The sequence below is a fragment of the Botrytis cinerea genome, chromosome 16 (genome assembly GCF_000143535.2).
Source record: "Botrytis cinerea B05.10 chromosome 16, complete sequence".
NCBI classification, from domain to species: Eukaryota; Fungi; Ascomycota; class Leotiomycetes; order Helotiales; family Sclerotiniaceae; genus Botrytis; species Botrytis cinerea.
In genome coordinates this window covers 907,562-921,207 of record NC_037325.1, presented here as the reverse complement: position 1 = coordinate 921,207, position 13,646 = coordinate 907,562, and the positions used below count along the sequence as shown (strand labels likewise).

Genomic DNA, 13,646 nt, shown 5'->3' with positions numbered 1-13,646 from the left:
CCCCCTTTTCAATCTGGTAGGAAGAACCCTTATGATGACGATGCAGATCATAATTTTTTGACCCACCTCATACGCCAAGGATATCATAACACATAATGCCCAAACTGGATCTTATGCAAAACGGACTTCATGATACATGATATATAACTTCTAGTCTTTAAATACATATCTAAATACAAATAATATATATACAGAATCTCCTCCACAAACCCCTCCAATAGAAACTTCCTAACCCAGTCCAATCCCATCTCATTTACAAACCCAGAACCCCAACCAAACCCACCAAAATCGCACTACCCAACCACATCATACCAGTCTTTCTCCCCAGGATCCCCTCAGAAGTCTTCGAACTCTCTACCACTCCCGCAACGGTACTATCAGCCAACGCTTTTATCGTTGTTGTTCCAGTTTGCGTTCCCAAGACCCCCTCTGAAGTACTCGTACTGGCCCAGTCCATAACCACCACAATTTTTCCCAATCCTCCTCCACTAATTGCAGATGTAGTCACACTTCCTGCCACCGTCTTGTTTTGCACCATTGTTTCATCGCCCGTCATTAGATAGAGGGAGGTTGTAGATGAAGTGCCTGATACCTTGGAAACAGAAGAGGGTGTTTCGACTGGCGTCGAGGTAATTGTGTTTATGACGGCAGCGTTTACTACCGAAATTGCTGTTTTGGTATGTGTAGCAATGGTGGTTTTCGTGATCAACCGAGTGGAATAAGAGGTCGTAGTGTGGATTGAAGAGGTGGAGGATACTATAGATGATGCGGCGGATAGTGACGATTCAATCGTCTCGCTGGTTGAACTTGCAACAATACCATAGTTTGAATTTATAATTGATGTGGTAGTAAAAGTAACTGTGATTTCATTGTAGGGGACAAAGGCGGTAGGTACACCTCGACCGGCACCCAATTTACAATTTTCAAGGTTTGTTATGGTGTTTGATTTGTCTGATGCGGCATAACTAACCATCCAGTCGCGTAGCTGTGTTGGCAATGTTGTTGAAAAAATTCCTGGTGAGTTCTGACTGTAATCTGTATCTTCATCGACAAGAAAGAACCCGGATGGATAAGGAGAAATTTCATCGCCGGATGAGCTTTTGATATCACTTGGACGAGGGCACGCGTATGAACCATGCTTTGATGTCGGTGATGCAGTGGCATATATGACATTTGTATATACCCAAACAGGAGTTGGTGATTCATAGACTGTCCCATAAGGATCGGTGAAAGCGGTACCTTGAATGAAGGTTGTCTCGGCTCCATAAACCCCCAAACCAGTCCCGATTATGGTTGTAGGAAGATCATTAAAGGATGATCGCGTTATAGGTTTCGATGGGGCTGTAAAGTTTGTAGGAATGGTCTGAATACTAGTAATGGCTGTATTGTCGTATTGGTACACAATGGTGGAGATAGCGGCTACAGTAATATTGATGCTTTCAGAATACCATAGAACTTGGCCTACTTGAAAAGACGAAAGATAGCAGCACTCGAGACTGGCTTCAGGAGATGCTATGGTGGTAGCTGCTCCGGAATTCGTTGATGTTTCATTATATGAGATAGAGGCGGCTGCGTCATGTCAGTTTTGAACAAAGAAGTAGTTTGTGAACAACCTACTTCTCCTTGGGAGTTGGTTAAGGCCAAATGCTTGTATCGCCCATAGTGAGGTTATCAACAGAGTGGTTCGGATTGTCATTTTTATGATGGGACCAAATAGAATTCCCGGCCCGAAGGATGAAAGGTAAAAAGGTCTCGAGCATGGCTAAAATATGGAGCAGGTTTATGGTATTTAAGAGAGCAGCGACAGGGCTGAGTTCTAGGTCGCCAACATTATCTTGAAAGCAAGAATGTCGGATCGCCCCGTAATTCGGGCTGTTGGCGCCTACAAACCTCATCAAGAAATCTACGAATCCGAACGTATGGCGCGTAGCGCCTCAGCCTTGGAGGAACACTTAAATGACTGGAAAATATAGACTTGGGAAATCCCTTACAAAAATAGAGATTGAAAAAGGCAGATTTCTTCATTCCTATGTCAACTTTGACACGAGAAAGACTTGGCGCTCTCATCAGAGCTTCGATTCCAAAATATGCCAGTTGCAAAATCTTTGATCATTTGATTTGGAGCACATGTTCATCAAGTTTTCGACGTTCCAAGAGTTTCTGACATTTAAGACACGTTGAGAATATAAGGAAGGTTCCAAAGTCTATTTCTTTCGGGAGTTGTAAAGTTAAATTTCTGAAACTTTGGAGATCATAATCAAAAGGCACGTCTACACTTTCACTTGAAAGGCGACTGATCTCGTATCGTAGGACTCTCTCCTGGGGCTGGGAACAAATCGATGCATTTTCTCAGGTAATGATGAGTGTTCTGCGAGCAGTCTTTGAGATCAATCTCATAGATCAAATTATAGCACACTCAACCAGGGGGTAAAACAACACAGCTTCTCAGAGTCTCAAACTATTCGCTGTCAAGTCCCTGGGCTGAAAAGTTCTCGACCTTTGACAGCCCAGGCAGATTTGCTTCAGAAGATGGGAGATACAAGTCTCGTCCAAGTAGAGTGGGGTATACGCGTCTAGTAGTGTCGTGATGAGAAGATGAAGCGATGGGGTTTTGATGTGATTAGAACATAAACAACTGAAGTCGTCGGGATTTAATGCCTGCTTTGCAAATGTGACCACACGAAAATAGAGTGATCTGCTCAAATACCTAATCCGGAATCAGCTAGCTCTTGCCTTTAGACGCCCAAGAAATGCGGAGACGAATCTTGGTACAGATCACCCATCACTTCTTCCCTGCGATCCTAGGTGACTTCCCGTGCTTTACCATAAAACTCTGATGATACCCCTGATAAGTTAACTGTATCGTATTTCCAGGAAATTCGTTCAACCTTCCCATATGTGAAAATTCGTGTACAGAAATTGTCGTCTCTTCTCTTCCATCGTCATTCATCATTTCTTTCCAAACCTTAACGGTAAGGACATCCGTGGCACTCAATGTGATTTATACGCATGACTTACGAGTAGAGAGAGACACGTTGAACTTAACTGAAATGAGTTTATTGAATTAATGAAACGAACCGAGACCGATATTGGGTGGGTATGGGCCAAAAGCTATTTTCAGTTGGAGGATCGGATCACCGTCGTCACCCGAGGCTAAAGCATGGAGACTGTTAATATCACGGAATGCTCGGGTCGCCTTTGGTTCATTGCAGATATAATTGAGGTGTGATGGGCAAGTTTCATACATAATATTCTTGTGTCAATTCTCCTGATTAGACTTGTCGAGGTCCTACGGTGTAGAGCTTTGAGTCCCGAGGTGTCATGGCGATATACATAATTGTTGTGAGAAATGCATGAGCGTCTGGATCGACATCAATAGGAGTGTGGTTTGCAATCCAGCAGCGGTCGTGGTTCCCGATAGATGAAGACTCAGGTGCGGACGGGACTTGTGATCCTGCCCCGTTGATTGTAGACGAGAAGAGATTTGGAGGTTTCCGACTCTGTATTTGGCCACCAAAATCTAGAACTCGCCGCGAAAAGGCATTCTCAACGCTGTGCCTGAAATATCGGTCCAGCTTGCAGATGGTGTATGCGGTGAGTTGCATGATCGTTTGCACCATGTTTTCTCCCTAGATGTCCCCAAAGCTTGCAGAGGAAAATAAAAGACGGAAAAGGAACGAGAGATGCAGGTTTCCAAGCCCGATGCAATCGACATTACCTGATCGGCCAATTTCCCGATAATGAAAGTTGTGCCCCATAGCCTGGGAGCGGTTTTAGGATATGTGGTTCTCGTATGCAGGAGACATAACCATTGACCTGGCGAGCTCCACCGCGCATTGTATATTATCCGGAGACATGACCGTGGCTTTTCGGAGCGTTTGCGGATATCCAATTGTAAGAATGGCCACTGGAGGCTGGGAATGCTGAGGTGGTTCTCTATAGATTTGTAAATATGACAATATGAAGATGACGATATTTTGAGTTTCTGCACCGAGACAGCCAACCGTCGCTGAGAGCAAGGAAGCCGTTTTGAAAGCTGGGTAGCATGGACAAATGGTAGGGTGAGAATGGATGTCGGTTGTTGTTGTTGTTGTTTTGGTGGTTGCTGTTGTTGTTGCTATCGAAACATCGATCTCGGTAACCAGTTGAATGCTGCAATTGACGGCAGGGAAGTTCCTAGTCGCTGGAGGGCTGTCATCACCAGCTGAGTTGGGATGAGGGGTAGAATTATGGTGGGAAACGGAGCTATTTTCATGTTTATTCATGGATGTAGCTTCGGAAAATTACGAGAGACCTTGGGTTTGGAGGCATTGTGGCATGGAATTCTGGAGTTTTGCAGGTTTGTTGATGTGTTTGTTTGAATGAATGTATTCGGATGTGGATGTGTGTGTGTGTGTGCATATGAGTGTGTGTGTGCAAATGAGTATATGTGAATGTGGTAATAGACGCGGGAGAGATTATTGACATATTGCCTACGGAATAATAACAATTATCTGATACCATGCCTTGATGCAAGCAACGGCGATGTGTGTGTGGGATGCATGGAGGATGGATGTAGGTGAGATATACGATGGCGAAAACAACCTATGAGCGCGTCGCATGCATGAAATCACGATATGTATGTAGATGTATGTAGATGTATGTAGGCATATGTAGGTGTGCCGATATGTACGGAGGACTTGGTTGCATCATTCTTCTTACATCGTCCCTGGTCGGTGGATGGATGATACGCTGCTGATAGTGGAGCAACGCGGCGTGCGGAAAGAGTCCTCCCTCTTTGTTTACATTGATTCTTCACGATGAGTCGCCACCCACCACGCACTGCCATCTCGTGAATGCCGTCTTGTGGTTCTACTTGCGACGACGGGGTGGATGGTTCATGAAGCAACACATAGTACCTGCGAGGGTGCTGTGTGTGTATCCGGTCTCATTCGACACGATGCTCTGTCTGTTTGTGCTGCTGCAGGTACACGGACGCAGACGGACACTCCCACGAACAAATCGCATTGTGCGACGGCCTCGTTCATAATTATTGTGTGTGTTTGCTCCTGCTCCTGCTCCTGCTCCTGCTCCAAATAGTCCCAAGGTCTCACATGCATCCATGGATCGAGTCAAACGGGGAGCGGATTTGGAACTCTCGCTATCAATCGGAGCAACAATTGAGTTCCATTAGCCAATCATCGGCTGATATCTTTAATTTCATTTGACTTCTAGTGCGGGGCGTGGAAGACTTCACTGGGATTAGGGGTTATTCAAGGTTTCGCATGCTCACAGCTCACTCAGACTAGGGAGGCGTCGGCAGCAAGAGGCAGTGAGAGGCAGTCAGTCGGGGGGAGCAGGTGGTCGAGGGGGGAGACTGCTGGATTGCCACGGGGTGAGTATCAGACTTCAGACTTCACTCGCATCCTCACACTCACATTCACATTCACATTCACGCGCACCCTCGGGGCATGCTGGGAGGAGACTGGGAGGAGACTGGGAGGAGACTGGGAGGAGACGAGCAAGCTACAGATCACAGCCGACAGCCGACTCCCTCCCAGACACAACGAGGTACAGAAGTCAGAAAGGAAAAGAAAAGAAAGAAAAAAAGGGAGCACGGTTGCCAGAGCGACGCGTCTAAGAATCCACCCTCCCTCCTACAGACAGACAGACAGACCCCCAACGAAAGAAAGAAAAAAGCGACCCAGCTCAGCACAATCAAATCGGGCATAATTGTGATAAGATGCGTAATATCATCATAATAAATAATAAATAATAAATAAATAAACAAGTCGATAATAGTATTACCCTCGTTATTATCCGATTATTCTACTTCCGGTAATAGAATAGAATGAATGAATCCATCCCATCCCATCCCATGGAAACCACAAAAAGTCAGCCCCATACAATTTTATACTCTCTTGTCGCTCTTCTCTCCTCTTCTTCTCTCCTCTCCTCCTCTGCTCCTCTCCTCCTCTCCTCTCCTGCCAGTCAACCAGCCCGTGATAACATAATCGGTCCCGGTACGACAATACACCCCCTTCAACGCCCTCGCCCTCCACCAACATCCAACTGCCTCTCTCTCGTTCTTCTCATTTCTCCTTCGTTGCTGCACCGGTTCCTGTCCCGTACCGGCAAATCCATCTTCCTCAAGATAGTGTCTTTCCGAGTCAACATCGACCGCCGCTTTCTCCTTTTTAATATTGAAAAAAAAAAAAAAACTCCTTTATTTTAAATCACCCATAAAACCGCCGTACAGGATTCAGCCGGGAGTGAATATCCTTCTCCTTCGTAACCCCGTTCAACCAACCAGCTTACTTATACATTCGTTCTAAACTACTATAAAATCCATCCATCAACTACGCGCATTCCTCGCGTCTGATAACGAGAAGGGCCGGCGTGCTTTTTTATCAACATTGTCATTTGTCCAAAATCCCACATTCCACAAATATACATCTGGCTACTGCAAGGTGATTATCCTTCTCCACAACGACACATTCGGGGTTTTGGGGCTGCAAGTAGGTGACTTGATGAGAGATGTCTTCTTCGTCTTCGCAACCGGTAAGCGCACACATCGATAGATAAATTTAGATGGTAGAGCGCGTCGAGGGCCATGCTACTACTACTACTACTATTCTTGCGAGATAAATATGATATCTAATATTCACAATGCAGGTCCCTCCACTGAGGATTCAAAAGGGTTCCTTTTCATCTGGATCGCCCGTCAAAACTTCCACACCGCGGCCACTTTCAGAGCTAGCTCCCACAGCCCAGAGACGAAACTCTCCAAGTTATAGGCAAGCCACCAAGGTAAGAATTCAATGTGTCTATTTTCAGCATTTCTTTCTCTCGGAGATTTAAAAGCTAATTTGGACGTAGAAGATGAGTCTCAATCTCAATGGAGATTCGTCTCCATTCCAGTCCTCCCCGTTCACTTCCGCCGAAGGCTCCTCTCCACATCTCTTCTGGCAGAACCGTGATCCAGGCACACCAAATCGAGTCGGCACGGAAAATGTGCACAAAGATTCGTCGATATCACCCACAAGAAAATCATCCATCGAACGTCTACAGCGCGCGTCGCGTGTTAAGAACAGTACCATGTACGCAAGGGAGCAGAAACTCGAATACGACCCGATGTCAATACCTGTGGTGGAGAGACCATTAGCGAAGAACATGCAAGGCAATGCTTACGGAGGAAAAGGTCTGGAAGGGTTTAGATCGGAGCAAAATCGACCATATAACCACATGAAGACGGATAGTAAAAGCAGTATTTCACTAGCCAGTCCGCCGCCCCTGAGCCCGAACAGAGAACCATTAAAGATAGCAGCAGCAACAAACGGTCTGCGGTCACCCAGCAGAGATCAAATCTCTCCCACAAAGTCCTCCATGGCAACGAGTCGATTTACTGGCAAGGCACTTTACGATCCAGAGCACAATACTTTTGGCGATGAAGATTCGGGCGATGAGAGAGAACGCGAGCTTCCACCTGGACGAAGTTTACACCGACATGCGAAGAGTGTTACTTTTGATGTAGCTCCTCCACAGATCAACGAGTACGAACTGGCTACACCTGACATATCATCTATTGGAACAGGTTCTCGGGAGAATAGTTATGATTCCGAGGAGGATGACGAAGAGGATCTTTACTACCATGACAATGGGCTGGAGCAAGATGATAGCTTTGATGCTTCTCTTGAGGATATTGAAAAGACACCAGTTGTTGGACCGGATGACTGGAGACATCCTAGCCCGAGAAATAGCTATGGTCAAGGTTCGGGTTACTTTGATGATCCATTTGATGGTCCAGATGGTAGTCCAAGGCCTGATGCTCGTCCTACATCCTCGGCTGGGCGTCCTGCTGGGACACGCAATGATTCGTTGAACTCAAATGGCGAACATCGACCACTACCACCCCTACCCGGTATGGCTGCTAATGACCGAAGGGGCTCAGCATCCTCGGGCATCGAGCGTGGAGCAACGAGTTCGCCGAGAAACCTGCCTACGCCACCTCCTCCTACCTCCATCAGCAAAGCAGATCTTCAAGGAATGAACGGAAACAAGCTGACTTTGGAGGAGAGATTGCATTTGATGATGATTCAGGACGATGATCGGCCAAAGTCTTCTGAAGGTAGACCAAAATCTGCCGAGAGAGATGAACAACGAGAGCGACGAATGCGTCGTGCAGGAGCACGTAAGAGTCAAACACCTGAGCGAGAAGCCCAGCCCATCAAAATTCATGAAGACAAAGAAGACCGAGAAGATCATGATGATGAAGATGCATTAGATGATCTTCCAGGATTGGGTTCGTATCAATTACCACCTCGCATCTCACGAGAATCGATTTTGAGAAAGGTCAATGGTCAGGAACCATTTACTCGGGAGTCGGATTACAATTTGGATTCGCCTCTACCCAGCTCAAGTCCCGAACGTCCGACCACCGCTGAAATGGCACATATGGACCCAGACACTCCTATTCCATCTACAGAGGATTCTTTTGTTGAGTCTGTGGACGAGGACGATGAGGATGACGAGGATGACGAAAACAGCATTTTAATCAAGTCAGAGGCTGAGGATGACGAAGAAGAAGAAGCGGACATGTATGCTCTTCCCGACATGTATCAGCGAACCGAGTCCGGGATGGAGAGTCATCAGACCGAGAGCGAAGTTGGGACGGTGGATGATTCTGAATTGGATAGCCATTATTCCGATGAAACATCATCCGAAGTGCCACTCCATGAAAGCCCACAATTCCAATCAAACAGCGTTCCAGAAGAGGATGGTCCACCAACTCCAAGAAACATCAGTCCTTCTAGCATCTCATCAGACCCTGCCAAGGAGAACAAAAGGATATCCCTGCCCGAGTTCTCAGGACTTCTCGCCGATAACACAGACTTGAGTCTGAGTCTCAGATCTTACATGACACCATCCCCTGAACCTCAAAATGAAAAAGAAAGAAAGGTCTCTCTGATGTCAGAGGCCCACGAATATCTGCAAGGATCCAAAACACCAGAGGTGGATGATGAAGTTCTGCACCCGGCACCAATTCATGAGCGTAAAGAAAGTGTGGCGGAAACCGAACCAGATACCGAAACAGAAACTGAGGGGGAAACCGAGGGAGAGACTGAGGGAGAGACTGAAGGAGAAACTGAAGGAGAGACTGAGGCAGAGACCGAGGATGACACTCCGGAGCCACAGCAGATTGTTCCCGAGCCCCAAGAGGAACCTGCCCCAATGTCGCCACTCAAGAAAATGGTTTCGCGTCCAGAATATGATGGATCTGAATGGGGACCACAAGAAGATGATGATGATGAGGAAATGTCAGAGTCAGATTCAGTGATTCATCATCCAGTTGATGAGCCAATCGATCATCCATTCAGGGCATCTTTGGATCAACCATTTAGATCGTCGATCGATCAGCCATTTCAACACCCCTTCATCAACCCTCCCAAGATCTCTCCCACACCACCACCACCCTCAGACTCTCCTGGCATCCCCGAAACAGTTGCTACCATCAAAGCCCGAAGCGGATCCAAACTCAAGACAAGGCCATCCGTAACGCCTTCTGACCTAGCAGCCATGCGTGAAGCTCGACGTCAAGTCAGTGGTGCTGGCCCTGTCGTTCCCCCAATCCCTCAACGACACCGCAATCGACCTTCATTAAATGGAGAGGAAGACCCCGACGATGAGGATGATGCTAACGATGATGATGACAACAATGCGGAGAAGGGCACTTTACAGCGAGCTCCCAGCTTCAAAAAGCGAAGTCTCACACTAGACATCGGCGGTGATCTTGGACTTAACTTGGAGTCAGATTTCGACCGGGTCATTGAATCTTCCAAGGTAGCATATGATTTAATTTCTACTCACCCGACTTCCCTTACTGGTAGACCTGGACAAGTGTCCGAGTTGTACAACCTTGCCGAAAAGAATGATCATGCTAACAGGAGTCCACGACAGCGAGGATATTTGATGCGACAAAATACCAAAGTAGTTGTTGCTAGCAGTGATGAAAGAGAACCACGGAATACCAAATCAGTCGAAAACTCGCCTACTAAACCAGATAATCGACCACAGTCTTGGGTCGTTGAACCGTGGAACGGCTCTCGCAGAAGCAGCGCTCGACCTTCCAGTCCACGCAAGAAGCCTCCAACTGGTCCAGTACCTCCAATGCCAGGTCACGAAAGCAACGCCACTGGTTTAGGTATCGTAACAGAAGGTCAAGTTGCAGAAGCTACATCTGATGAAGGTAGTGAGCGTGGGAGGTTGTTCGTGAAAGTCATTGGAGTGAAGGACTTGGATCTCCCCTTACCCAAAAGTACGTCTTCACTCAATTATTACTTTTCTATATGCTAACATGAGAATAGATGAACGATCATGGTTCAGCCTGACTTTAGACAATGGTGTTCACTGTGTTACCACAGCATGGTTAGAGTTGGGACGAAATGCTCCCATCGGACAAGAATTCGAACTTGTTGTGCCAAATGAGCTTGAGTTCCAATTGACATTGAACGCAAAACTTGAGAAGCCACCACCACCAAAGCGCGCCCAAACTTCTCCAATCAAAGCTTCAAAACCTTCGAAGCCTTCGACTTTCAGCCGAGTATTTGCTTCACCAAAGAAGAGAAAGGAACTTGAGATGAGGCAAAAGGAAGAAGAACAACGCATTGCACAACAAAAGCAACAAGACGCTCAAGCATTGAAGAAATCTTCGCAGCCAACTGCGTGGGATCTCCTCTCACCGCTTGCTGCCGCAGATGGTAGCTTTGGTAGATCTTACGTTTGTCTAAAGGATCATGAGACCCGCTGCTTTGGAAGACCTTATAACGTCGATGTGGCTGCTTTCAATGAATGGGCTACTGAAGAGGTTAGTCAATCGTCGAGTGTTATGAGCAAACGTAGCGTTCCTCCTCCAGTTCGAAAGCGCGCTCCCTATACCATCGGAAAGTTACAGTTGCAGCTCCTTTTCGTGCCAAAACCAAAGGGTGCAGGTGATGATGACATGCCCAAGAGTATGAATGCTTGCATCCGCGAGATGAAGGAAGCCGAACTTGAGGTTGCTAGACAATTTGAGGGCCACCTGAGTCAACAAGGTGGTGACTGTCCTGTAAGTTTTTATCCATCCACATAATCTGATCATCACTAACACACTCCAAGTTCTGGCGTCGTCGTTTCTTCAGATTATCAGGAAGCAAACTCACAGCTTACCACGAGTCAACCAGGCAGCCTCGTGTCACTATCAATCTTGCAAACGCCAATAGACTGATTGATGATCGCAGAGCACTAACACAAAAGGAAACTACTGCTAAATCTGGTAAACGTCGCAAGTCTGGTTTTGCTGAAGATGAGGAAGGCTACATGTTTGTTGAAGAAGGTTTCCGTATTCGATTCAACAATGGTGAAGTCATTGATTTCTATGCAGACTCACCAGCCGATAAAGAAGCATGGATGTCTGTTCTCGATCCTTGTGTAGGAAAAGAACGTGCGGGCGGTAAAGGTGGTTGGTGTGAAATGGTTCTCAAGCGAGAAGAACATATTATGAGGAAAGCTTCCGGAGCTTCGGGCAAGGGCCGATCACATTCGAGAGTTAAGAGCACCATCTTTTGATCTCTCTCCTTGACGTTTACTTCGTCGGTTTACGTCGCCTTTACAACAACTGAAAAGGGATTTTCCTTTTCTTGTATTACTCTCTGCCCGGGCGGCCTTCATTCTATTTCGGCGAATTACTGTTTCTTCACGTGCGGATCCGGCTAGAAGTAGATAAAAAAGTTTTGTCAGTTTTATTGACAGACACATGCACCATTTTTGTTTAATACATCATCTCTTGATATGGTAGCGAGCGGGTTTATGGTTGGGGTGGGGGAAGTGGGAGCATAATTCTTGACTTTTTTGTCTTATTTGCGTTTTCACAACTACCTCTGTAAGATTTCTGGTTTGAGTAGTCTTAGCGAGTTTTTTCTTTTCTTTTGGCATGCGAAGGCAACAAACTTTTCTGTTTTGTTTTAAGGATTAGGTTATCTTTGTTTCCTGCCGTTTTTTTTTACCTTTTCTTTTGACTGGTTGGTTCATAGTTTGGGTTTCCTTTCTTTGGGAATTGGATTGGAATGGGGGTTTTAAGGGGACTGGAGGAGAATGGATTGGTGAAGGGGAGATGAAGATGCATGGGGAGGAGGTGAGATGAGACGGTGTGGGAGAAGGAAGATTGTCAGTGGATCTTGGTGACAAGAAAGAAAGTTGATTCGATTTCAGTAATGATTCGTGATGGATGTGATGAGGAGATGAAATACACGTATACGTATGAAGGGAGGTGTAGAGAAGTTTATGAGTTCGATAGGGAGATGGAAGGAGAGGGTGTAGTGAGGAAATAGTGTGTGAGGAATGGGAAATGAAAATGAGAAAATGAAAAAGAATATTAAATTTATATTTTATGAATTTTTGTTTGGTGAAGATGAGATGATGTGATGTAATGTAATGTGATTTGATTTGTGAATAGATAGGTAGGTGAGTGGTATGTTCTTGATTGTTGTATGATGTGGAGAGTAGGAGATATCGATTTGATATTATTGTTATGTGAATTTGTTATAGTAATAAGTATGTTTGAGAATATTATAATAAACGGCAAATTACTCTCATGCCCCTCAAATATCATTTAATTACTCTCATACCCTAAAATTCAGAAATAATTTACTCTCATGCCTCTTAGATTCTATTATAGAATCTATTCTACCTTCGTTTATAGAATCTATGCTTTTAGCTATAGAATCTACCCTCCTATTGTTTACTATAGAATCTATACTTTTAGTTATAGAATCTACCCTTCTGTAACCCTAACTCTAATGTAGATTCTATAATAAAGTAATTTGTAATTTTTGTATCTTCTTCAAATATAGAATCTAGCCTCAAAAGGCTAGAATCTATTATAGATTCTATAATAGAATCTAAAGGGTATGAGAGTAATTTTTTTTTCTTCTTCCAATTTTAGGGCATGAGAGTAATTAAATGACATTTGAGGGGCATGAGAGTAATTTGCTGTATAGTAAATAAGTTTTATTATATGATAGTGGTAGTGATGTACATATGTATATATTTGTATATATATATCTGTATCTGTCTACCTATTTATAAACACCTAAATGAGTATCACTATATACGAATATACATATATATAGATATACTAGTAGGTAGATAAATCAAACCCAGTAGTAAAGGAAACTGATTCAATTTCAATCTTGGAAGTAAATTCCCATTCAAGTTTAGAAGTAGAAGTAAAGATGGAGTAGATCAATTCCCATCCCGAAGCAGTAGATGTAAATCAATTCAATTCAATTCAATTCAATTTAAATCAATTCAAATCCAGAAGAAGTGTAGATGAAAGTAAGGTAGATAGAAGCAAGGTAGATGGAAGTAAGGTAGATGGAAGTAAAGTAGAGAAAATCAGAGAAGAAAATAAGAGAGAAGAAAATCAGAGAAGAAAATCAGAGAAGAAAAGGAATCGCTATCTAATAACTATCAATGAAAAATTCTCATACATAATCACAATATATGAATCAAATAGATTTCATCTACGTTATTATTATTCTCATATATACATATATATAATCTACTACAAATCCACAGGGATATAATATAATCTACTAAAACTCTATATAACAATAATCAATCAAAAACTC

The 13,646-nt window shown here is 44.6% G+C and overlaps 3 protein-coding genes across 3 annotated transcripts; 1 reads left to right on the top strand and 2 right to left on the bottom strand.

The window, feature by feature from the left end:
* Positions 1-41: 41 nt before the first annotated feature.
* On the bottom strand, positions 42-2,111 carry BCIN_16g02380 (hypothetical protein). The gene is made up of 2 exons (XM_001553268.2): positions 1,618-2,111; positions 42-1,569 (listed from the first exon to the last, which is right to left on the bottom strand). The coding sequence occupies exons 1-2, from the start codon at positions 1,694-1,696 to the stop codon at positions 254-256; spliced, it is 1,395 nt and encodes a 464-aa protein (XP_001553318.1). The 5' UTR covers positions 1,697-2,111; the 3' UTR covers positions 42-253.
* Positions 2,112-3,091: 980 nt separating this feature from the next.
* BCIN_16g02370 (hypothetical protein) lies at positions 3,092-3,871 on the bottom strand. Its single transcript, XM_024697979.1, has one exon. The coding sequence runs from the start codon at positions 3,603-3,605 to the stop codon at positions 3,273-3,275; it is 333 nt and encodes a 110-aa protein (XP_024553796.1). The 5' UTR covers positions 3,606-3,871; the 3' UTR covers positions 3,092-3,272.
* A 917-nt stretch (positions 3,872-4,788) lies between these two features.
* Positions 4,789-12,407, top strand: Bcbud4. The gene is made up of 6 exons (XM_024697978.1): positions 4,789-6,540; positions 6,655-6,789; positions 6,859-9,819; positions 9,937-10,294; positions 10,344-11,083; positions 11,134-12,407. The coding sequence occupies exons 1-6, from the start codon at positions 6,517-6,519 to the stop codon at positions 11,581-11,583; spliced, it is 4,668 nt and encodes a 1,555-aa protein (XP_024553795.1). The 5' UTR covers positions 4,789-6,516; the 3' UTR covers positions 11,584-12,407.
* Positions 12,408-13,646: the final 1,239 nt, after the last annotated feature.